Source organism: Schistocerca serialis, chromosome 4 (assembly GCF_023864345.2).
Source record: "Schistocerca serialis cubense isolate TAMUIC-IGC-003099 chromosome 4, iqSchSeri2.2, whole genome shotgun sequence".
NCBI classification, from domain to species: domain Eukaryota; kingdom Metazoa; phylum Arthropoda; class Insecta; order Orthoptera; family Acrididae; genus Schistocerca; species Schistocerca serialis.
Window position 1 is genome coordinate 123,360,545 of NC_064641.1, and position 26,104 is coordinate 123,386,648.

The 26,104-nt window shown below is 43.8% G+C and overlaps 1 protein-coding gene across 1 annotated transcript in view; it reads right to left on the minus strand.

The window, feature by feature from the left end:
* The window catches only part of LOC126474073 (proton-coupled amino acid transporter-like protein CG1139), a 206,044-nt gene that overhangs the window by 65,953 nt on the left and 113,987 nt on the right, over positions 1-26,104 (minus strand). Inside the window, exon 3 of the mRNA XM_050101482.1 lies at positions 2,064-2,156. Coding sequence (XP_049957439.1) covers positions 2,064-2,156 — 93 coding nt within the window. The remainder of the gene's footprint in view (positions 1-2,063; positions 2,157-26,104) is intronic.

Sequence of the window (26,104 nt, forward strand, 5' to 3'; positions counted from 1 at the left end):
TGTCCACTTATGCAAACAACTATTCGTTTTTATGCCTAAACATGTTTAATCAGATTTTTTGATATCAGTAGACTTGTTCAAAGCCAGACTCGTTCCTGAACACTCAATAATGTTTTTTTCTGCAAATTTTCTTAAAAGATGCCCGCTGATAAAAAAAGTTCTCCTCTTTCTTTTATGTCTAGCAGCGGGTATTTGGTTCCATTTGTCTCAGTTTCCGAATTTCGAGGTCTAATTCTTCTTTATAAACGTTCCCTCCCCCACCCCCTCCCCCCTGAAAGTGTCCTTTGTCTTTGCATTATTAAAAGTCAGATCTGTTTAATTTATAAACATGGTAATAATTCTACGCTGATCTCGAAGTTCTTTGACGTCGACTTAGTTTGCAATATCTGCGAACCAACGGTTTTCACTGAAACCACTGTGGACAGTGTCATGATGGCTTTCCAGTTTATTCATCTCGAACTGTGACAATGTCAGTTGACACACAACGCATTTACGTTTGCCCTTTCTCACTGCGAATTCAAATTCCTCTTGCGCCTCTTTATTAAAGACTCTGTTCTTCACATTTACACTTCTTAGACATGATTGTAACTATGGTTTCTTCCAGAGATCGTGGTACCACATCAAAGTCGGCAACGCGAATCGATACTAAAGACGTCAGCTAGTTATCGCTACGATCCACAAGGATGTATGGGCACGCTCCTGGAGACCACGTCTCCCCTCTCAGTACAGTAGCACTCTCGCACCAGATATTAGCATAGACCCGAGCATATGAAAGTTCTGCTCCAGTTCGTCACCACAGCTGCAGCAGTCTACATCATAGTGTAGGACAAACGAGTTGTTTCTGATCGAAATTGTACTCTGGAGAAGAGTTTGTTGATCAAGTGTGCTTTCATAGTCAATGACAGTTGTAAATTGTCCAGTACTCCTTATGCTGGGCTGGCACTTGGATGGGTGACCATACAGACCGCCAAGCGCTGTTGGCAAGCGAGGTGCACGTAGACCTTGTGAGCAAACTAACTGAGGAGCTAGTTGATTCAGAAGTAGTGGCTCCGGTCTCGTAAACTGACATACGGCTGAGTGAGAGGTGTGCTGACCCTCCATATCCGCATCCAGGGACGCTTGTGGGTGAGGAAGACATGGCGGTCGGTCGTTACCGTTGGGCCTTCACGGCCTGTTCGGACGAAGGTATTTTCGGGGAAAACAAGTGTATCAAATAGATCTTACAATTAAATGTTTCCTTTAAGTCTCTTTTTATTATCATCTACGATAATGATCGAAGAAGACGAAATGAATTAAAATTTGTGTTGTTGCCGGGACTCGAACCCGCGACGTATTGCTTGTCAGGCAGAAATGCTAACCGTAACACCAGTGCCGCACGATGGTTCAGTTTGCTGCACGAACTATCTAAGCTGAGTGCCCTCCCCAACACAAACTTCATTTTTCCCTTACATATTGTCACTAATACCAGGGTTCTCCGATATTGGCAAGCACCCCAGCATTGGACGTAATGGGTCGTCCTTGTCCGTCTTATAATTAAATGTTTCCTTGAGACATTTAAGTCCCGGCCGCAGCACAAATTTTAATTCATTTCGTCTGCTTCGATCAAGTGTATCGAAGTTAAGTAAATCAGTTATTCATTTATGTAATAAAATGAATTAATATTTATGTGTTCTATTTTAATGAACCTTCTCCCAGAGCCATCAAAGAACCCACAGCAATGACCAGACAAAAGTAGTCTCATCTGGTCACAAAAGTAACTATTATGGCAACAAAAAGAATCGCAATGTTTCTGGATGGAGAACAACAATCACGTTACTCGTTACTGTTGCTGGTATAACTTCGTCGAGGTGAAATGAAGTGTGCACGAATACAGTGCGTATTACAAAGTCCACAAGAGCCACACTAGATTGAGGCAAGCGCTGCATTGTGGCCACGTCTGTGTAACAGCAAAATTACAACAGACTTTGTCAGGTTAAGGTAAGGAAAGGACAGTAATGTCCCGCGCAGCGTTGAGGATGAAATGTACAGATGCAAATTGTCTCTTTGAAGGAGTTGGTACTCACGAGTTGGGGTGCTGTATGCTCCTCTCAGAGAAGGGGTCATATTCCGGAGCGCTCTCATTCTGCTTGGAAACGGTGTCCTCCGTCAACTGGGCCCTGCAACATTCACACATACAACATGCGTATAGCGTGACACACTTAGTACGTACCATGGTATCTGTCTGTAAGGTAACACAATAAATCTGTACATAATTCGTATACTAATATTTGTCTAAAAAGGATTAATACATCACAGTTCGTTTATGCTGTATTTACGGTTTTATTTAAGATTTTTATTAATTTTAAAATCATTTATATAGTCTATATCTGAATTGAAAATCTATAACAATATTTAATTGTGACCATATTCTGCGAGAGTGAGAACCCGTATGTATATCGATAAGTAGCAAGTTCTGCTGTAACAATGGGAGGACAGTACCGACTCGTGGTTACTTGTTGGCCGGTGGACGGATATGGATGGCAAATTTGTAAATGCGGAAACATAAACTGTTTTTCCATGTAGTGTAGACTGTGAAATTAATGAACGAAGTGTATTTAAAATTACGCGTCCTAGATTAGTTTTTTACACAACAGATCCTATTACAAAGGCTGCAACATCAGAATAGTGCACAGACACCTTTGTTAACGGGGCAGTTTACAAAGCACAAGCGGACTGCCAGGTTAAAATTCCAGTGTGTATATGTGCCTCTTGTCGTTAACTAACATCGCGAAGTAATACCGAAGCAGAAACAGGTACACTGAGTGAACTGTTTTCAATATCGAGCACCTGCTCCGAAGTGTGTATTATGTACAAAAAACTACAACATTCGAACAGTGATCAGTTGGTTATTACATGCAATGACGTTAATAAACATTGCTTCGTTCAGTGCGAATTACATTTCTTCTACATCTCGTTCGCCAACGCTTCGATCAACAAGGCGGCGGCAAGCATTTTTAACCGCGTCGTTATAGTATCGCTTTCGTGAGAAAAGCTACAGCGGCATTATTTAATAACGATCACAGTTACTGGAATATATGTGTGGGCCGCCATCATGGAATAACGATTCGCCGTTTCTCAAACCTAAGTTCATTTCTTCGAACATTATGACTGTTAGCGAACTCTTCTCTCGCGATTATGTTGCTTGAAATTATCTATTAAATAAAACCAACTTTTGTTTTGCTAACATGCAAGGTTACTCATTGCTGTTATCCACTTTACGTAACTGCCCGCTCTTGACTTCCTACAGTTATAAGTAATATTTTTTATTGTTTTGTCTACATGAACTAGCTGCTGCCCAGGTTTAAAAAATTATTTATAAAAAAATGTTAATTTTGAGATGATGTGAGAAGCTGATGGGGTACATGTCGATCACAGCTCACTCGTTTACTAAAGGGAAAAAAACTAACCTCTCTACTAATCTTAATGACTTCATTTGTTAGTTAACATTCACGGATGACATTTTACCCATCCGACGGGAACAATAGTCACACTAACCAGTCCACAAGAACAGTGATTTTTTTTGCAAAATAAAAGGTTGACTATCTGTTAATTCCGGCCGGCCGATGTGGCCGAGCAGTTCTGGGCGCTTCAGTCTGGAACCACGCGATCGCTACGGTCGCAGGTTCGAATCCTGCCTCGGGCATGGAAGTGTGTGATGTCCTTAGGTTAGTTAGGTTTAAGTAGTTCTAAGTTCTAGGGGACTGATGACCACAGGTGTTAAGTCCCATAGAGCTCAGAGCCATCTGTTAGTTCCGAAGTTCAACCAAATCCGTCCAGCCTCTTCAGCGCGATGGAGTAACGAACATACTAGCTCGACGAAGAAAGAAAATAAGCAATTTGTAGTTCGGTAACGTGCAAATTTTATAAAATTTGCAAGTGCGACTAAGTCGTCTGTCCTCGCGTTTGTGCCTATCAACAGCGGATACACTCGCATATCGTAGTCAAATTCAGCGTCACTAAAGGCCTACCATGTTCTACTTGTAAAGACACGACAGCTCTCTATCATACAGCATTTAAATGACACAGTCGTTGTGAGTCTTCAAGAGTCTCAGAGGTTATACGATACTTCTGCCGCTCAGCGGTTGAAATGCATCGCATCCACGTCGCAATAGAGGTTCAAAGTGGCCTCCATGGAACGACACGTGACAGGCATAGTAGCGGTTGCCATGCAGGAAACACATAAGCACACTTAAGCTTACACCATTTTGAGGGGCCACTTTGATTAAGCTTGTACTAGTATCCATCTTAATACCTGTAGAACGCGGTCTTCCAAATCTGTTGTTCGCACAGTCCGCCGCCTTTCTGCGCGTCCATCTGTCTGAGAGAACCCGTGATCACACAATCGCCCAAAAACGGCTGGAAATGTTGTGTGATGTGTTTGGTGTCTGTGAGGGTACTTGCTTTGATATAGCCATGCTGCCTGTAACACACAAGGAACACACGGTACGTTGTCAGAGGAACTTTCATTCGTCAGCGTCATCTACCGTGGCAACGGTGGTTTTCAAGACACGTGTTCCTAGGATCTTTTCTCCTCCATTTCCAGTCAGAAATCCGTCACTGCAGTTTAAGGGTTTTATTGATGTTCACCCTGTATATTGCCTACTTGTGTTGACAAGAGTCAGTGATCATTGTACAAAACATGAGAATATTGTTCTGTTAACTGTAGGAAAAGAAACTTTTATAATATATTTTAGACGATCCAGAATTACCTACGAGAGACTTCGTACTTGCTTCATTGAAGAGGAATCCATAGTCCATGTTGAACTCTCCTAAGTATGAGGGCTATTCGGAAAGTAAGGAACGACAGTTCGCGAAATGGAAACCACAGTGAAAATCAAAACTGTATTATTTGCAGCGGTTAGCTACACCTACCAGCTACTTCTCTACACAGACTTAGATATCTGTCGTAGCGTTGTACCAACTTTTCAATTCCCTCGTTATAGAAAACAGCCGCCAGTGCTTTTCGAGAATTTTCTACTCTGGACTGCAGCTCGTTGTCTGTGTCAAAATATTGTCTTCATAGCCAGCGGTTCATTTGAGCAGAGATGAACCTCAGGTGTAGCCAATTACGGGTTGTATTGTGAGTGATGAAACACTTCCCATCGAAAACGCTGCAGGAGCATCTTCATTGCCCCTGCAGAGTGCGGCCGAGAATTGTCGTGTAGAACTGACCGCTTGACAGTTATGTTATGTGGATTGCATAGCTTCAGGCGAAATCTTTCGCCAGGCTCTCATACTTGGTTGGAGACGATAATTTCTAGTCATCTTTACGTTCTCACTGTGAGCTCAGAATCGATCGACAGGCGTATTACACATAGTACCCAACGCATCTGTGCAAAGCTTCATCAGATTTTCACTGTATTTTGCATTTTGCGACCGATCGTTCCTTACTTTCCGAATAACCCTCGTACACCGTAAGGTAGGTAGGAGTTTTCAGCACCTGTGCCGGGCACATGATGCCCAGTGCCTTATAGACATTCACAACAGTTATTTCACTAGCTCTGACGATGACTTCGTGCATATTATTCGTGGTGCTGATAGAAACAGCACTGGCGTTTTCGATATATCCCTGGGTGCAAGTTGTTATACAATAAACCTTGTGATATTTAGTACCAAATAAATCGTATACAGGTATTTTACCTCTTGAAATAAGCTGCTCTTCAGTTTGTACGTGAGTTAGCTGGATGGCTACCAAATAAATTTAGTTTTCGTTTAGGATCTTGTGTAGAATTTAGCTTTTGGGCCTCCTAACGCCTTCATTGTTCAGTTGGCACATTGTAGCACTGGTACCAAATTTCCTGTATCGATGGTCTTTAAAAGGGCCATTGCTCTACTTATTCAAATCAACTTCGTGCGTGGTTATATGATCAATGCCAGAAGATCGCTGGAATTGTCTGGCAGCAGTATTGTGGCTATTGGTTTAGAACCACTCAGAGGACACGTACAGCTTAAGGTATGCTGTGGACACGAGTAACACTCTACGGTGTATTTGGGGAACTTCAACAACCGTTTTGGCCTATGGAATACAAATCTAATGATGAAAATTTGAACATGCTGATCTGGAGAACACAGCACACGTAGAATTACGTGTCTGGGAAACAGATCACAACCGTGATTTATATTTTGTACCCTCCGACAGCAATTACCTGCCATTACCAGTGTCAAGGAAAGTCCTGGATTGCTTCCAACACTGTCAGCAAAGTCCAATGATTCTCGAAATAGGTACAAGCTTACCTGTTATAAGATCATTTACCAGACCTTGATGGAACTTTAAAAGAACTCATTTGTCTGCATTTTCTGAAAATCTGGATAAAAGTCCGTGATGAATTCCAACATAAACACAAACCTTAAGAGATTATTGGAGCTGTGCTGTGTATAGAAGAGAAATATATCCCAAGAGGTTTCTGTAAAGGAGTGCGTACATGAATGTACGGAAAACTGAGAAATTCTGTCTACAATGTTTCGTCGCATCAATGACTGTGAAACAGCTGATTAACTTCTGCACATTATTGGTGCAGCTCACTGTATGCGGTGGACTCAACTAATGTACAGTTGATGATGCTGGAGTGATATTCATAGTAAAAACAGGGGAATCAGTAATTTTCTCAGCACCTTGAGCACTTCACAAACACCGAATTTTTACACTTAATTCGTTCACATCTGTAAGAGGTTCGCTCTCATAATACGGTTTACGCCAAAACACGTGTGACGCATCATTTCAATAAGTGTTGCTTGGTTGGTTGATTCGTGAGAGGGGACCAAACAGCGAGGTCATCGGTCCCATCGGATTAGGGTAGGAAATCGGCCGTGCCCTTTTAAAGGAACCATCGCGGCATTTACGTGAAGCGATTTAAGGAAAATAGGGAAAACCTAGATCAGGATGGCAGGACGCGGGTTTGAACCGTCGTCCTCCCGAATGCGAGTTCAGTGAGCTAACGACTGCGCCACCTCGCTCGGTGCCAATTATTGCCTAGAATAACTGGTGACGTAGAATGAAACGCATTTTGAAGCAGAGTTGGATGTGATTTCTTTCTCTCTTTCGTTGAGATAAGGGCGATTTGAAACTTTGTAACGAAATTCTTTACCTGACGATAAAAAATAGACATCGCAGGGTTTCAAGTAGCAGAGTTCATTTGGAGGAAATCATTTTAATACCCGATGATGCCAGTCCCTGTTCGTCTTGAAAAATCTCGTCGTATGACTGTGGACGTTTGTTTTGTCTTCCCAAGGAATCAATTAACCGAAGACGTTAGTTCTGCTGTTCATTACATGAGTCAGAAAATTGTTTATATAAGACTGTTGAAAGTTTATCATATTTTGACGACATATTTCGCCGCGTACTCACCCACAGTTCCTTGAATCCTCCGTACAAATAGCCAGTGCTCTCTGGTAGGGATATGTAGACTGCTGGCAATAATTCTCCAGAAAGATTATAGCGTACTGCGCTGTATACGAATGGCTAACTTTGATTACTTTTCGGTTTATTTGCTGTGAAAATAACGTAAAAATTGAAAATAAAGAAAAGTTTCCGCATACAGACTCGAATCTAGGATTACGGTTCTTCCCTCTTTCCGCTGCTCCAGCGAGGGCCTGGAGCTTCCTGTAACATAAATGGCTGATGCCTCGCCCGACCAGCGACCGAAATGCTATTTTTCTAAACTCTTGACCGTCTGGAGCGCCCACTTTAGTTCCTGGCCAAGCCCTTTAGATGCCATATGCCTTGTTATATACTCTGTTCATCGTAAGAACAAACCTGATGTAAACATTACGCCATGTATTCTTCCGCGTTTGCTTGAATCTCACTGGCTTTCCTTTCACGCGGAGCGGAAGCCAACTTGTGACCAGTATAGTCAAGTACGGTCATAAGGATACGTTTTATGCTGTGTTACATACATAGACTGAGCGACAATGCGGAGTAACAGCTTTACCGGCGCATTAAGCTTGGGACAGCTGTACTCAGCCAGTGGTCCAAGTGCCCTGTAATTACGTGAGCATTTGCAGTAGAGAAGTAAAAAGAGAAGGGCAAAGAAACAATATAGCTCCAAATGGCATTTAGTTGCGTTCTGTATCTCGCCAACGTTCAGCAGTCACATGTGAAAAAACTGCGTGCGTTAGTTCCAGTATGTCTGGCAGCTAAGCAGTCTTGTTATTTCTCGGGCCAAATCCCTTAACTTGGCTCCACATCAGTTCTGTTGGATTCATTTTGTAGTCGTACAGTGGCAAATGTAAAAATGCAGCATTTGTATGGTGGGCTCTATGCTGTGAAAATGATTGTTTTTCATGTTTCTGCGACACCTGTTTCTGTGGTATAAAACAATGGACATAGTCCAAATAAATAGTATTTAGTTTTCCGTTTTTGACTTAAAAAGTGAAACTGTTATTTTTCTAGATTTAAGCAACCTTTATTAACGGTCTTTCATAAAATATCGACATCTGAGAATCTATATTTGAAATGAAAAAAGGAAGTTGGCGTACAATATGTAATTAAAAACAATAACACGTGCATTATTCACAAAAATGATGATGAATTATACAACAACGAGATTTAGGTAATTTGAAGGGAGCGAGGAAAAAAATTGAGTGGGGCGACATTTGAACCAGCGACACATTTAGTGCACTGAACTATCAAGTTATTACGCTACCGATTCCACTATATACAAAGATGCAAAGTTATTGCAACTACCCTACTGGCCATTAAAATTGATACACCACGGAGATGACGTGCTACAGGCGCGAAATTTAACCGACAGGAAGAAGACGCTGTGATATGCAAATGATTAGCTTTTCAGAGCATTCACACAAGGGTGGTGCCGGTGGTGACACCTACAACGTGCTGACATGAGGAAAATTTCCAATCGATTTCTCATACACAAACAACAGTTGACCGGCGTTGCCTGGTGAAACGTTGTTGTGATGCCTCGTGTAAGGAGGAGAAGTGCGTATCATCACGTTTCCGCCTTTGATAAAGGTCGGATTGTAGCCTATCGCGATTACGGTTTATCGTATCGCGACATTGCTGCTCGCGTTGGTCGAGATCAAATGACTGTTAGCAGAATATGGAATCGGTGGGTTCAGGAGGGTAATACGGAACGCCGTGCTGGATCCCAACGGCCTCGTATCATTCGCAGTCGGGATGACAGGCATCGTATCCGCATGGCTGTAACGGATCGTGCAGCCACGTCTCGATCCCTGAGTCAACAGATGGGGACGTTTGCAAGACGACAACCATCTGCACGAACAGTTCGACGACGTATGCAGCAGCATGGACTATCAGCTCGGAGACCATGGCTGCAGTTACCCTTGACGCTGCATCACAGACAGGAGCGCCTGCGATGGTGTACTCAAAGACGAACCTGGGTGCACGGCGTCCGTAGTGGCCGAGCGGATCTAGGCGCTACAGTCTGGAGCTGTGCGACCGCTACGGTCGCAGGTTCTAATCCTGCGTCGGGCATGGATGTGTGTGATGTCCGTATGTTAGTTAGGTTCTAAGTTCTAGGGGACTGATGACCTCAGAAGTTAAGTCCCATAGTGTTCAGAGCCATTTTAACCTGGGTGCACGAATGGCACAACGTCATTTTTTCGGATGAATCCAGGTTCTGTTTACAGCATCATGATTGTCGCATCCGTGTTTGGCGACATCGCGGTCAACGCACATTGGAAGCGTGTATTCGTCATCGCCATACTGGCGTATCACCCGGCGTGATGGTATGGGGTGCCATTGGTTACACGTCTCGGTCACCTCTTGTTTGCATTGACGGAACATTGAACAGTGGACGTTACATATCAGTTGTGTTACGACCCGTGGCTCTACCCTTCATTCGATCTCTGCGAAACCCTACATTTCAGCAGGATAATGCACGACCGCATGTTGCAGGTCCTGTAAGGGCCTTTCTGGATACAGAAAATGTTCGATTGCTGCCCTGGCCAGCACATTTTCCAGATCTCTCACGAACTGAAAACGTCTGGTCAATGGTGGCCGAGCAACTGGCTCGTCACAATACGCCAGTCACTACTCTTGATGAACTGTGGTATCGAGTTGAAGCTGCATGGGCAGCTGTACCTGTACACGCCATCCAAGCTCTGTTTGACTCAATGCGCAGGCGTATCAAGGCCGCTATTATGGCCAGAGGTGGTTGTTCTGGGTAGTGATTTCTCAGGCTCCATGCACCCAAATTGCTTCAAAATGTAATCACATGTCAGTTCTAGTAAAATATATTTGTCCAATGAATACCCGTTTATCATCTGCATTTCTTCTTAGCGTAGCAATTTCAATGGTCAGTAGTGTATATCTGATACAGTTGCTCAGAAAACTTGGAAGCCGATTATCTCTGTAAATTTGTGACAAACATTAAGAACAAACTATTTCTCGGAATTTTTAACCATGTTCCACTCGCGTGTTTCACTACGGGGAAGTGACCTCAGCCATTCTCATACTGCATATTTAACAGCGCGACGATCAGAGCACAACAGTGCAGAGGCTGTGACTATACACAACTTTTGAAATAAAAACTACGTAGCTAAAGCGTGATTAAGAAAAACGTTGATGGCTGCTAATACACTTGAATATCTTAAAGTTTCGCTTAACGTAACTTAATAATAATATATGTAATACATAAGTAGGACCTACTTCCAAGGGCGCAACAACACCAGTGTTCATGTGCTGCGGCTTCTGACCAATCATCGTGTTTCTGTTTGTTTACATTATGTTTATTCTTATGATGAACGGAGTATAGTAGCATAGGCCCCTCCCCTTCTGCGTGTGGCGACGCGGTGTAGCCTGAGAACTACGCGCCGATGTCTACACCGCAATAGCCGATTCCAAGCGCCTCGCCTTTCAAGTTTAGCACATTTTTTCGGATATTTCTGAGAAAAGCTTCAACGTCAACATTAGCAAGCGTTACATCACTGTCAAACGCGTCGGCTATTCGTCACTAGCTAGTTTCTTCCAAAGCAATTTGCTTCTAACAGCCTGTACTTCCCGGCTATGTGTTGCATTCCCTGTGTAGCGGCACACTGGATACCTCGCGGAGTTCAGCGACTTTGATCTGCAGCAGCCAATAAGAGTGCTCGCCGCGAAAACTTCAGTTTGAGAAAACGCGGTCGTTACAGTAACCCGCTCTGGGGTCAGCTTACGTGTTCTGGGGAACCCTGGTGCAAGTTTTCGGATGGATCATGCTAATCTATGGTTTCAACTTTCTGTTTCATGTATTTGGGTGGAATATTAGAATATCTTTCTACCGGAGGTTGCAGTCGTCTTCTCATTGCATTAAAAGAGCTTCCATTGTTTGAACTTAAACCAACTGCCTTTCTGTGTGTGCGAATATCAGATTTCCTCATGGTACCGCGCCCTTTTTCAGTGTTTTGCTTCAATAAGAAATGTATCTACTTCGCAGCGCATTCCTCTGCTCTCTTTCGTGAAACTTAAAGCCATAAGGCCATTCAACCTATTGCAGTTTGCAGATGTACGCATGAATTGCTTCATTTGTTGCTATGATTTCAAAGTTCTTTCAGGGTGTTTGGTTTCAAATCGTTCAGACGTCAAATATATTGTCTTAACCGAGTTTCCTCTACAAGAAGAGAATAGTCACACATCTATTCATTAAAGCAACAGTGTTCCTGATTGAAACATTCTCTCATAGAATTTTCAATGAAATTCCCCTTTCGCTTGTGGAAGCTCTACCGTTTCATTAAAATTTTCGAATCAGTTTGCGTGTGGTTCAAGCACCAATGATCACCAGCACCTTTGCACAGCAACGTGGCCGAACTTCTGACTCTGACAGTCTAGGACCTTGGATTGGTCGGGAAGGACCCCACATTTCCCAGAGTTCGATCCCCTAGGGTTTTAGATACGGGAAACCAACTAATCATGTCTGGAAATCGGCTGAAAATCAGGTTCAACAATGGTTCAAATGGCTCTGAGCACTATGGGGACTTAACATCTGAGGTCATCAGTCTCCTAGAACTTAGAACTACTTAAACCTAACTAACCTAAGGACATCACACACATCCATGCCCGAGCCAGGATTGGAACCTGCGACCCTAGCGGTCGCGCGGTTCGAGACTGAAGCGCCTAGAACCGCTCGGTCACTGTGGCCGGCTGAAAATCAGGGTAAAATTTATTTTAATTGAACATCTAGCATTTTTATTTCAAGGCTATGGCAGGCTATCAAATGTACTCGACTTTTCAAGAGGTTTCGAGTGCGTTTAAAAAATCTAGATCGTTTCACTAAAAAAGAACAGTTACTTGAATATCTTGGTTGATACTACAGTAGAGTGGAGATGGTTGAACATACAAGAAATTACGTCTCCCTCTGTGTGCTATTATTCTCTTAAAACGTTGAACCGAACACAAAATGAAGTGTTACGTCTTACACAACACGGCGTTAAAAAACTTCGAACAACAATGGGTAACGAATCGTTTATTTTCTGAGGACTGAACACTTGTTCATAGCAGAGGCTGAAACATTTTTGATTCTGGATGCGAGCACAGTCGTTGCAATGGCGATTCGTCAACAGGGTCAGCAGGGCATTTTAATGGCTCTGTGTCATACAGTTCGCTAGGTGATCATCAGTCTGTGAATTAGATATTCTGCACTCAGTTGTGTTGTTTGAGTCGTGACAGACATCCTTCGCGAGAGATTAATGCATCCACACGAAAGACCACAGACTAAATGCGTCTCCATATCAAGACTTTCTTATTAATGTCGTATGTACATCCCTGTAGGACGCGCCATGTCAGCAGGTAATATGCCAGGTGTAGAAGTATGAAACCGGAATTCAGTTGCAATAATTACACGTCTGTATTTTGATACTGATAAACAATACTCTATTCAAAATAATCTCCATTGCTATTTATACATTTTTCCCACGTCGACGGCAGGCTATGAATGTCCCCCACCCCCCCCCCCCCCCAACACACACAAAAAAAAAAAAAAAAAAAAAACAGTTCTACTTTTGAAGCGAACGAGTCAGCGAGCCACTCTCGTACATTTTTATACGAATTGAAGCGTTGTTCAGCGAGCGCGTATCCCAGTGATGCAAACAGATGATAATCGAACGGAGCCAAGTCTGAAGAATAAGACTCATGCCCTGGTATTTCCCAACTGAACGCCTCAATCGTTTCCCTGACCCGTTTTGCTGTGTGTGATGGGGCGTAATCACGGAGCAATAAGACTTTGTGTTGCCTTTTCCCGTATTCCGGTCGTTTTTCACATAATGCTCGATATAAATCGATCACTTGCTGTTGACAGCGATCATTGTTAACTGTTTCACCAGGTTTTACTAGCTTATAATAGATGAAAGCCTTCTGATTCCACCAAACACAGAGCACTTTCTTCTTTCCAAAGCGATTTGGTCTTCCAGTGGATGCCCATGGTTTGCCTGGATTCACTCATAATTTACGAAGCTTAGGATTCTCAAAATACACTACTGGCCATTAAAATTGCTACACCCAGAAGAAATGCATGTGATAAACGGGTATTCATTGGACAGATATATTATACTAGAATTGATATTTGATTACATTTTCACGCAGTTTGAGTGCATAGATCCTGAGAAACCAGTACCCAGAACAACCACCTATGGCCGTAATAACGGCCTTGATACGTCTGGGCATTGAGTCAAACAGATGGCGTGTACAGGTACAGCTGCCCATGCAGCTTCAACACGATACCACAGTTGATCAAGAGTAGTGACTGGCGTATTGTGACGAGCCAGTTGCTCGGCCACCACTGACCAGGCGTTTTCAGTTCGTGAGAGATCTGGAAAATGTGCTGGCCAGGGCAGCTGTCGAACATTTTCTGTATCCCGAAAAGCCCGTACAGGACCTGCAACATGCGGTCGTGCATTATCCTGCTGAAATGTAGGGTTTCGCAGAGATCGAATGAAGGGTAGAGCCACTGGTCGTAACACAACTGATATGTAACGTCCACTGTTCAATGTTCCGTCAATGCAAACAAGAGGTGACCGAGACGTGTAACCAATGGCACCCCATACCATCACGCCGGGTGATACGCCAGTATGGCGATGACGAATACGCGCTTCCAATGTGCATTCACCGCTATGTCGCCAAACACGGATGCTGTAAACAGAATCTGGATTCATCCAAAAAAATGACGTTGTGCCATTCGTGCACCCAGGTTTGTCGTTGATTACACCATCGCAGGCGCTCCTGTCTGTGATGCAGCGTCAAGAGTAACCGCAGCCATGGTCACTGAGCTGATAGTCCATGCTGCTGCATACGTCGTCGAACTGTTCGTACAGATGGTTGTTGTCTTGCAAACGTCCCCATTTGTTGACTCAGGGATCGAGACGTGTCTGCACGATCCGTTGCAGCCATGCGGATAAGATGCCTGTCATCTCGACCGCTAGTGATACAAGCCCGTTGGGACCCAGCACGACGTTCCGTATTATCCTCCTCAACCCACCGATTCCATATTCTGCTAACAGTCATTGGATCTCGACCAACGCGAGCAGCAATGTCGCGATACGATAAACTGCAATCGCGATAGGCTACAATCCGACCTTTATCAAAGTCGGAAACGTGATGGTGCGCATTTCTCCTCCTTACACGAGGCATCGCAACAACGTTTCACCAGTCAACGCCGGTCAACTGCTGTTTGTGTATAAGAAATCGGTTGGAAACTTTCCTCATGTCAGCACGTTGTAGGTGTCGCCACCGGTGCCAACCTTGTGTGAATGCTCTGAAAAGCTAATCATTTGCATATCACAGCATCTTCTTCCTGTCGGTTAAATTTCGCGTCTGTAGCACGTCATCCTTGTGGTGTAGCAATTTTAATGGCCATTAGTGTATATCCATTTGTCATCACCTGTCATTATTCGATGGAGAAACGACTTTCTTTTGTATCTGGCGAGCAGCATTTCACAAGTGGTGTTTCAGTTTAATTGCTGTCTTTCATTCACTTCATTTGGAGCCAATTTTCCCACTTTCTGCACCTTTCCCATAGCTTTCCGCAGAAGAGAAACGGCTTTCTGCGTCACATTCAGATGTTCAGCGTGTTCCTGTTGAGTTTGAATATCATATTCATCCAGTAAGGCCCCCAATTCGTTGTCTTTCAACTTTTTCGGTGGTTTCCCGCGCTCGTCGTTTCTCACCTGAAAATCGCCACTCTCGAATTTTTTGAATCACTCGAAACACTGTGTTTTCCAAAGAGCATGTTCACCGAAACCTTCGACAAGAATTCGATGCGATTCTGCAGCTGTTTTTCCTCAAATGATAACAGAAAACCAATGCTGTCCGCAAATAGTAGTTCGTAGGCACAAAACTCGACATGTTTACGGTTTTAAAATAGGTACCGATGTATGGAACTTGGGTTACTGTGTGTTGACATTCGTCGTCAGCTGTTACAGGAAGCTGGTTGCGCTGCAGGCGCGGTCTAACGGACTCTACACTGACGGCTAGCACCATCTATAGGGAAATACCGGTTTCATACTTCTACACCTGATAGTTGTGAAACATCCTGGCAGATTAAAACTGTTGACCGAGCGGTTCTAGGCGCTGCAGTCAGGAACCGCGCGCCTGCTACGGTCGGAGGTTCGAATCCGGCCTCGGGCATGGATGTGTGTGATGTCCTTTTATGTTTAAGTAGTTCTAAGTCTATGGGACGGATGACCTCAGATGTTAAGTCCCATAGTGCTTAGAGCCATTTGAACCATTAAAACTGTGTGCAGAACCGAGAACTGGCGGAAGTAAAGTTGTGAGGAGGATCGTGAGTCGTGCTAGGGTAGCTCAGTTGGTAGAGCACTTGCCGGCGAAAAGCAAAGGTCCCTAGTTCGTCTCTCGGTCTGGCATACAGTTTTAATCTGCCAGAAAGTTTCATATCAGCGCACACTCCGCTGCAGAGTGAAAGTTTAATTCTGGAATATAGATGTGGTTCGAGCACCAATGGGCATCAGCACATTCGCAAATCAACGTGCCTGAACATCTAACTTTGCCAGCCCAGGACACTGCACTACATCCGGCTACTGTAGTCTCTGACCAATGGTGCAGCACAAAACAGAATGTTGCAGGGAGTCGATAACTCGTTCCTGGATGGCACGCGGTGATGTGCAGTTGTTATGAAGTGCTTGGTGCACAAATTGGCCATCCTCGCTCGTGATGGTCAGACGCAGTCGAATGGAACCTTGGCGATGAATATGCCTACCCTTGCGTTCCAATGCAGTCCAGTATCTGGTCGCTGTCACATCTGAATGCCTCATAAATCTCGGCGTTGGTAGGCGGCATTTCCATGTCCTTCACAATAATGACTCATCATCTGATACCGCTCACACCCCTTATAGACCCTACTAAGCTTGATAACAACGCTAAAAACGAACACCACTTTGTTGGTCGTTCTGCTTGTCACACATAATTTCAGCTTTAATAATTTATATGTAGTTCCACTGACATATGATCATGTCTTCCAATCACCTCATCTTTTGTTGGGCAGTATATTTAATTGTACTGTCAATACATGTTAGCAACGACGTCCGAAACTCCTTTTGTGATATGGAATACGTAGTTACTTTTGCTTTCAATGGGAGGTTACCCTCATCTATGGCATCTAGTAGTCAGATCTACTAGGTGAGTGGCCCGCCAAGCGAGTGCTTTTATTATTCGTACATCAGAAATATTTTCATGATTTATCATACCCACTGCAACTACGCTTGAAATTAGAGCCCTAGCACCTAACAGTTAAGCTATAATTTATTCTCGTCTCTACTTCTTAACGCAACGGAATGGATAACGCATGTGACTAATAGCTTGTGCACATTTCTGATGGACTCACTCCACCCTGGCAAGACCACATTTCCATTCTGTGGCATATATTTTAATCAAAGGTTGGGCATACTAGCAAAAAATGGAGGTTATGGTATAACGCCTCAACAAAATGGCTACCCACAACTCAATAATCAAGACCACCATTTGTTTCATAGATCTTCTCTTTTATTATAATAAATTCTTTCATGCTAATGTTGCATAATTTCTTGCATTACACTTAAACACAATAGTTAAACAAGGGATTCTCCACCCAATGGTCATGACATTACATAAGTATTTTACTATTCTAAGGTCTCGTAATGTTTCTGTTTATTGCTGCTGTGCACTTTCTGGATTGGTAAGGAATCTTTCGCTACTTCAGCCTCTCCCATACTCTCATAAGCTCATTCATCAGCTTAATAACGCAATTAGCTAAACAGTTTAAGTCTTATCACATATATTCCAACGTTATTTCCTCGGTACGTTGACGAACAAACTGAGAATAGGCAATGTTATCCTAGGACGCTAGAGCATCGAAGCTACAGAGACCGCTAGGCCACTTCTTGTACAGAAAACTGAAGCTGTAACGCTGAAGGCTCTGTTGCCATTACCCTTAGCAGGTTCTGATGTGAGACGCGTGGACACATCAGACGACAACTATTACCGAAGTGGTTGCCTACCAACAGGCGTTAGTCAGTCTAACTCCAAGACCCTGTAACGTCATTGGACTCCTGGGTTCGTAGCCGCAATTTGCACCTCAAGTCATTCTTCAACACCCATCTGTGCTTGTTAATATTGCTTCGTTTCCATCCTCTACGCTATCTGATCAGAAGACCAGAAGACGCAATGCGGAACAGACCACTAGATGTGACGAGAGGCGTGCCCGTCAGCATGAAAGGCTGCAGAGAGTGTTGTCAATAGAGAGGCAGAAACAGCGATAAGGCTCGATGAGAAGAGTTCAGTGACTTCGAAGGTGGGCTGGTCATTAGGTGTGATCTTATTAACAAACAGGGACATTTCAACTCTGCCAAAGCTGTCCAAGTTGACTGCTGATGATGTGGTTGTGAAGTGGAAACGCGAAGTAACAACCGCACCTAAACCTCCTATACTGACGGACGTGGTCAGTAGAGCATTGCGGAGGGTGGATGTAAAAATAAATTGCATGAAATTAGTGGCAGGAAATATTCATGAGTTCCAAAGTGCTACCAGCGGTAAGGCTAGCACAATGACTGTCTTAGGGAGTTAAAAAGAATGGGATACAGTGGCCGAACAGTTCCTCAACAGCCATATACTTTTGTAGACAATTGTCAGCGAAGCTTGAGTGATACCATTGGACATTGGACGACTGGGAGCGAGTTATTTGGTATGAAGAATCGCGCTACGCCCGGTGGCAACCCGATAGAATGATTTGTAATTACAATGAAATGAATGCCCTTAGCTGCATACAAGCGTTGATATAAGTCAACGGGGACAGTTGAAAATGTGTCCCCCGACCGGCATTCGAACTCTGGATCTCCTGCTTACATGGCAGACGCTCTATCCATTTCAGCCACCGAGGATACAGAGGATAGTGCGACTGCAGGGACTTATCTCTGGCACGCCTCCCGTGAGACCCACATTCGCAACTTATTGCTCCGCACTCGGCTTTACTGCCGATTCCCGTAAAATTTCGGGCACTGTTTGTGCATCCGCACAGAAGAATGGCCGTGAGCCTTAATTATATATATGTGAAGATGGTTTCTGTTCTTTCGGACATGTTCGATGAGCCATGTTCGATTATATATATATATATATATAATTAAGGCTCACGGGCCATTTAACTATATTCTTCTGTGCGGATGCACAAAAAGTGCCTGAACTCTTACGGAAATCGGCAGTAAGGCCGCGAGTAACGAGTATAATGGGCAGTGGCGCTATGAATATAGTGCGGAACAATAAGTTGCGAATGTGGGTCTCACGGCAGGCGTGCCAGAGATAAGTCCCTGCAGTCGCGCTGTCCTCTGTGTCCTCGGTGGCTCAAATGGATAGCGTCTGCTATGTAAGCAGGAGATCCCAGGTTCGAGTCCAGGTCGGGGCACACATTTTCAACTGTCCCCGTTGACTTATACAAACGCCTGTATACAGCTAAGGGCATTCATTTCACTATAATTTCATTCTAATGAGCTGCATGGTCATCGATGGAATCTGTTCTTTCGGACATGTCCGGAAGAACAGATACCATCTTCATATATATACAATGATTTGTGTTCGGTGAATGCCTGGCGAACGTGACCTGCGATCATATGTGTAGGCTACCGTTAACATCAATACACAAATGTCGGTGTCTGGAGTCAAGCTGTGAGCTGGAAGCATGGACTGCTGGTGAAAGATGTCGCATCCTGCTCAGCGATGGATCGCGGTTATGTAATACCCCGGAGGACTACCATCGGTGAGTGCTGTGGCGAAATGGGGAGAGGTCTCATTCTTCCAGTTGTGTGGAAAAGCGCAACAGTGTTTCTCCTGTTGTCATGACGAGGGGAGACATCAGGTGCGACCTGAAGTCACGGGTGGCAGTTATTGAGGGAACTCTGACAGGAAAACGGTACGTCTCATGAACTCTGCATCCGCATGTGTCACTTCTCATGCGACAGCACTGAGGTGCCATTTTTCAACAGGACAATGCTCGTCCACACACGGTGCGTCGCTCTATGAGCTGTTTCCGTGATGTCGAAGTACTGATGTGCACAGCAAAATCCCCAGATCCGTCCCCGACAGAACATGTGTGGGCCCATCTAGGACGTCAACTCTGTCTCATTGCTAGTTATCCAGGATATCAACAAACAACTGCAACAGCTGTGGTCCACTTTGCCGCAGATGTGGATACAACGGCTTTATGAACACGCTTCAGAATCGAATCAGTGCATGCAACAAGGATAGAGTGTACAATGTCAAACTTCTAAGTGGATTCATATTGCCAGTGTCTTCGCAGATATGACTCGATACTGTTATCACCGAAATAAAATCACATGCCTCTAAAGCCGTGAAATTTCGCTTCGTTACCTCCTCCGGTTCTGAGTGCTCCACTTTTTCACTCAGTCCGTATTTCTTCGAGTGGTGCTAACATGTTCTGTGGGGAACAACTTCATTTTAAAATTATTTCTGTATCGAAATTGGGCGTAACATTCCTGATTCTTATTTGGCTATGCAAATGGATGTCTCGTCGAATATATTATTTATGTGCTAGTTGAAAAGAAACGCTTCGTTTGGTCTTTATTTTCAATTGCTTTCCAGATCACTGTGCAACATTCTCGAAAAATGTACAAATGAACATTGATTTCGCGGACATGACGTGCACTGAATCAGCGTTTGTGTTCTGAGCCCGAATTACTTTATCCACATCGAACGTACTATTTCGGATACGTGAACCAACTGATTGTACTTATGTAAAATTCTCTGCTGTTCTACAACGGTTTCGCATCTTAATCCCCTGACATTTGCACAACGTAGATAGAATACCGTCATCAATGAAATGTACGTGCAAAAATTTATAAAATCCGTTTGGTAATGGTAATAATAATCTCATACTATGATAGAGCTGTTCTTTAACCAAAGCACAGAACTGAATTTGTATTCTTCACTTCTCTCGGAAGTAGCACCAAATGCTGTAATATGAAAAGAAGAATTGTACGTCCTCATATATTACAAATGATTCAAATGGATCTGAACACTATGGGACTTCTGAGGTCATCAGTCCCCTAGAACTTAGAACTACTTAAACTTAACTAACCTAAGGACATCACATACATCCATGCCCGAGGCAGGATTCGACCCTGCGACCGTAGCGGTCGCGCGGTTCCAGACTGTAGCGCCTAGAACCGCTCGGCCACATATATTACACAAAATGTTTTTAATCGGTAGTTTCTCCTGTCATGTAATAAAATATTCTCTTGGAGTCACTTTCAATGGTGCTAATCGAATTTTTCAATTCATGCGGCTTATCCCTGGTATTTCTCTATTGAATTTCTGTGCGCCGGGGAAGTGGCACAATTGACCCGTTTCGCCAGTGACTGAGTGTTTGTTTCTGTTGGGCTCCTCTCTGAGATCATAAGGAATGCTTCCCTACCAAACTGTGATCTCTACATCTGCTTCGTACTTTCCGCACGTTAACATTCTGTTCATCCATTTGTGATCGTTGTCTTTCACTCGTTGTAACTCTGCCTGGTCTATTTCGTAATGCAGCTTCTCCGGCATCTCCTCTGTGTCTGGATTCTGTCTCGCTTGATCCTCTTCTATAATTTCATCCAGTCAGCTATGTGTTAAGCTGTCTCTCAATCTAATATCAGCCTGCTTAACTAGGCGGCAACGTGTTTGCTTGCCATCGTCCTTTCATCACCACCACCACCACACCACCATCATCATCATCGTCATCATCATCACCAATGCGCAAGTCGTCCAATGGGGCGTCGACTGAAATAAGGCTTGTAACCTGGCGACCGAAATTCCCCGGATGGGTGGGGCCTCCCGGCCAACAATGCCACACGATTATTTCATTTCATTTTATAATCTATTCCCCCTTTTCCGCTGTGCAGGTACATATGTTTCTCACTCCTCATCTGTTTCCGTTCTTGGCTGTTCTCTCTGTGTCCTTCTTTTCAACCCACCATAGACAAGATCCCCTGTTTCCCGTTTTAGTATACTGTAAAATAATAATACTACTTAACACGCTAAAATTCCATTTAATGCATTGTCCACGACCTCAAGAAATTCACTGTGACTTAAATTTATTTCAGAATCACACTAACGAATGTGTCCCACCATCGTCAACACATATCCTTCTGATCACGAACGTATCCCCAGCAGTACAGGGTAATGGAACATTGTGGAAGAGTCTAGAAAATGTATGGAGAATAACAGACCATTGCCCAACATTCTAGAACATTATGGCACATTCTAGAACATTCAGGAACATTGTGGCCACAGTCTACGGGGTGGTTATTAATAAACTTTCCCTATTTAACACGTTGTAACACGGAAACGAATCACCGTACGAGTACTAAACTTCGTAGCGTTAATGTCAAGGACATGTGGAAGAGAAATAATGCGGAATCAATTGAGTTGAGTCCGCAGCTCGTGGTCATGCGGTAGCGTTCTCGCTTCCCGCGCCCGGGTTCCCGGGTTCGATTCCCGGCGGGGTCAGGGATTTTCTCTGCCCGTGATGATTGGGTGTTGTGTGATGTCCTTAGATTAGTTAGGTTTAAGTAGTTCTAAGTTCTAGGGGACTGATGACCATAGCTGTTAAGTCCCATAGTGCTCAGAGTCAATTGACTTGAAACACTTTTAATTTGCTGCCACGGTACATCATACCATTACATACAGGTACCAGTACTACTACAAAAGGTGCTCAGTGTGGTACCCGTCAGTGCCCAGAAGAGTCTGAATGCGCAGGACTGCATTCTGCACAGCAGCACTAAGCGTGTCCATAGGTATGCTGGCTACCTCTCTTGATACGCTGCGCTTCAGATCAGCACAAGTGTGAATCTTTCCCTGGTAAACCCTGTCCTTCAGGTAGCCTCATAACCAAAAATCACAGGGAGTAAGAATTTGGAAACGATCGGCTGATAATTCGGTGGGGACCCATTTTGCATGAAAAGTATTCAATGAGTCTCTCCTCTGTAGAGCGGGTATGACATGCTGGCGATGTACATCGCAATAACTCTGGCCAGTCACACTGCATGTCTTTGGTCACTGAGTGCTAACGTGTTCAAAAAAGAATAGGCCAATGATGGACCTTGGCGTGGAGACTCGCCACACAGAGGACTGGAGATGAAGATCGGCAATTCTGTGTGTTCATCTCACCCTTTTTTTTTTTTTTTTTTTTTTTTTTGGCCATCAGTCTACTGACTGGTTTGATGCGGCCCGCCACGAATTCCTTTCATTGCAACCTAATTATCTGCTTGACGTATTCCAATCTCTGTCTTCCTCTACAGTTTTTGCCCTCTACAGCTCCCTCTAGTACCGTGGAAGTCATTCCCTCATGTCTTAGCAGATGTCCTATCATACTGTCCCTCCTCCTTATCAGTGTTTTCCACATATTCCTTTCCTCTCCGATTCTGCGTAGAACCTCCTCATTCCTTACCTTATCAGTCCACCTAATTTTCAACATTCATCTATAGCACCACATCTCAAATGCTTCGATTCTCTTCCCTTCCGGTTTTCCCACAGTCCATGTTTCACTACCATACAATGCTGTACTCCACATGTACACCCTCAGAAATTTCCTCCTCAAATTAAGGCCGGTATTTGATATTAGTAGACTTCTCTTGGCCAGAAATGCCTTTTTTGCCATAGTGAGTCTGCTTTTGATGTCCTCCTCGCTCCGTCCGTCATTGGTTATTTTACTGCCTAGGTAGCAGAATTCCTTAACTTCATTGACTTCGTGACCATTAATCCTGTTGTTAAGTTTCTCGCTGTTCTCATTTCTACTACTTCTCATTACCTTCGTCTTTCTCCGATTTACTCTCAAACCATACTGTGTACTCATTAGACTGTTCATTCCGTTCAGCAGATCATTTAATTCTTCTTCACTTTCACTGAGGATAGCAATGTCATCAGCGAATCGTACCATTGATATTCTTTCACCTTGTATTTTAATTCCACTCCTGAACCTTTCTTTTATTTCCATCATTGCTTCCTCGATGTACAGATTGAAGAGTAGGGGCGAAAGGCTACAGCCTTGTCTTACACCCTTCTTAATACGAGCACTTCGTTCCTGATCGTCCACTCTTATTATTCCCTCTTGGTTGTTGTACATATTGTATATGACCCGTCTCTCCCTATAGCTTACCCATACTTTTTTCAGAATCTCGAACAGCTTGCACCATTTTATATTGTCGAACGCTTTTTCCAGGTCGACAAATCTTATGAAAGTGTCTTGATTTTTCTTTAGCCTTGCTTCCATTATTAGCCGTAACGTCAGAATTGCCTCTCTCGTCCCTTTACTTTTCCTAAAGCCAAACTGACCGTCGCCTTGCGCATTCTCTATTTTCTTTTCCATTCTTCTGTATATTATTCTTGTAAGCAGCTTCGTTGCATGAGCTGTTAAGCTGATTGTGCGATAATTCTCGCACTTGTCAGCTCTTGCCATCTTCGGAATTGTGTGAATGATGCTTTTCCGAAAGTCAGATGGTATGTCGCCAGACTCATATATTCTACACACCAACGTGAATAGTCGTTTTATTGCCACTTCCCCCAATGATTTTAGAAATTCTGATGGAATGTTATCCATCCCTTCTGCCTTATTTGACCGTAAGTCCTCCAAAGCTCTTTTAAATTCCGATTCTAATACTGGATCCCCTATCTCTTGTAAATCGACTCCTGTTTCTTCTTCTATCACATCAGACAAATCTTCACCCTCATACAGGCTTTCAATGTATTCTTTCCACCTATCTACTCTCTCCTCTGCATTTAACAGTGGAATTCCCGTTGCACTCTTAATGTTACCACCGTTGCTTTTAATGTCACCAAAGGTTGTTTTGACTTTCCTGTATGCTGAGTCTGTCCTTCCGACAATCATATCTTTTTCGATGTCTTCACATTTTTCCTGCAGCCATTTCTTCTTAGCTTCCCTGCACTTCCTGTTTATTTCATTCCTCAGCGACTTGTACTTCTGTATTCCTGATTTTCCCGGAACATGTTTGTACTTCCTCCTTTCATCAATCAACTGAAGTATTTCTTCTGTTACCCATGGTTTCTTCGCAGCTACCTTCTTTGTACCTATGTTTTCCTTCCCAGCTTCTGTGATGGCCCTTTTTAGAGATGTCCATTCCTCTTCAACTGTACTGCCTACTGCGCTATTCCTTATTGCTGTATCTATAGCGTTAGAGAACTTCAGACGTATCTCGTCATTCCTTAGTACTTCCGTATCCCACTTCTTTGCGTATTGATTCTTCCTGACTAATGTCTTGAACTTCAGCCTACTCTTCATCACTACTATATTGTGATCTGAGTCTGTATCTGCTCCTGTTCACGCCTTACAATCCAGTATCTGATTTCGGAATCTCTGTCTGACCATGATGTAATCTAATTGAAATCTTCCCGTATCTCCCGGCCTTTTCCAAGTATACCTCCTCCTCTTGTGATTCTTGAACAGGGTATTCGCTATTACTAGCTGAAACTTGTTACAGAACTCAATTAGTCTTTCTCCTCTTTCATTCCTTGTCCCAAGCCCATATTCTCCTGTAACCTTTTCTTCTGCTACTTCCCCTACAACTGCATTCCAGTCGCCCATGACTATTAGATTTTCGTCCCCCTTTACATACTGCATTACCCTTTCAATATCCTCATACACTTTCTCTATCCGTTCATCTTCAGCTTGCGACGTCGGCATGTATACCTGAACTATGGTTGTCGGTGTTGGTCTGCCGTAGATTCTGATTAGAACAACCCGATCATCTCACCCATCAGAGAAAAATGATCCTTGTCTGTCTGTAGGATGGTCCAGGGCCAGCCCTCGTCAATTTCAGTCCTTGCGAGAAGGTGGAGAACGAAGTCAACACGTCATTGTGCGTCCTGTGGTGCAACCTGCTGTACGATATGGATCTTGTACGGATATCATTTGAGACTGGCTCGAAGCGCCTTCCGTACAGTGGGCCACGCGATGTTCAACTGTGCTGACACGGCACGCGCACTGCCTGACGATCGAGAAATGCGTGCAGCGTTGTCTGCCATAGCAACATCGATTTCATCAACCGCCTATGATGCAACTAGTCATCGGCCTTTTCCCGGGGCAACGCCCAGTTCTCCAGTTGATTCGAACTTCTTCATCAACCTCCGCACAGCAGGTGGAGGAAGAGGACCCTTCCGTAATCCTTTCAGCCGGCGATATTCTCTAAGTGTAGCTGCAGCATTACTGTTGTTTTCATAATACAGCTTCACCTGTAATTCCCTGCCCCTTTTGTCAAGCTCATGTTGACACGTTAACAAGTGCACTTTGACTGGTCAGGTGTGTGAGACTTTGAATCACGATGATTGATCACGGCATTGTGGTGCGTGGAAATCATGCACCCCGTACTCTGGACATTAATGCTTCCCAGTTTGGTACTCGTACGGTAATTAGTTTCAGTGTTATAATGTGTTAAAAAAGGAAAATTTAATTATAAACACCCGGTATTTCCAGCTCCTACACCAGCTCCGTGACAGGGATGTCTCCTTTTAACACTCGTATCTTCTAACCCAACTCGTGCAGTCTGAGACGATACATCCCGATAACGGTGACGAGAAATTTTATAAAACAGACAGACGCACAAGAACTTCCTTTTGTGACGTTAG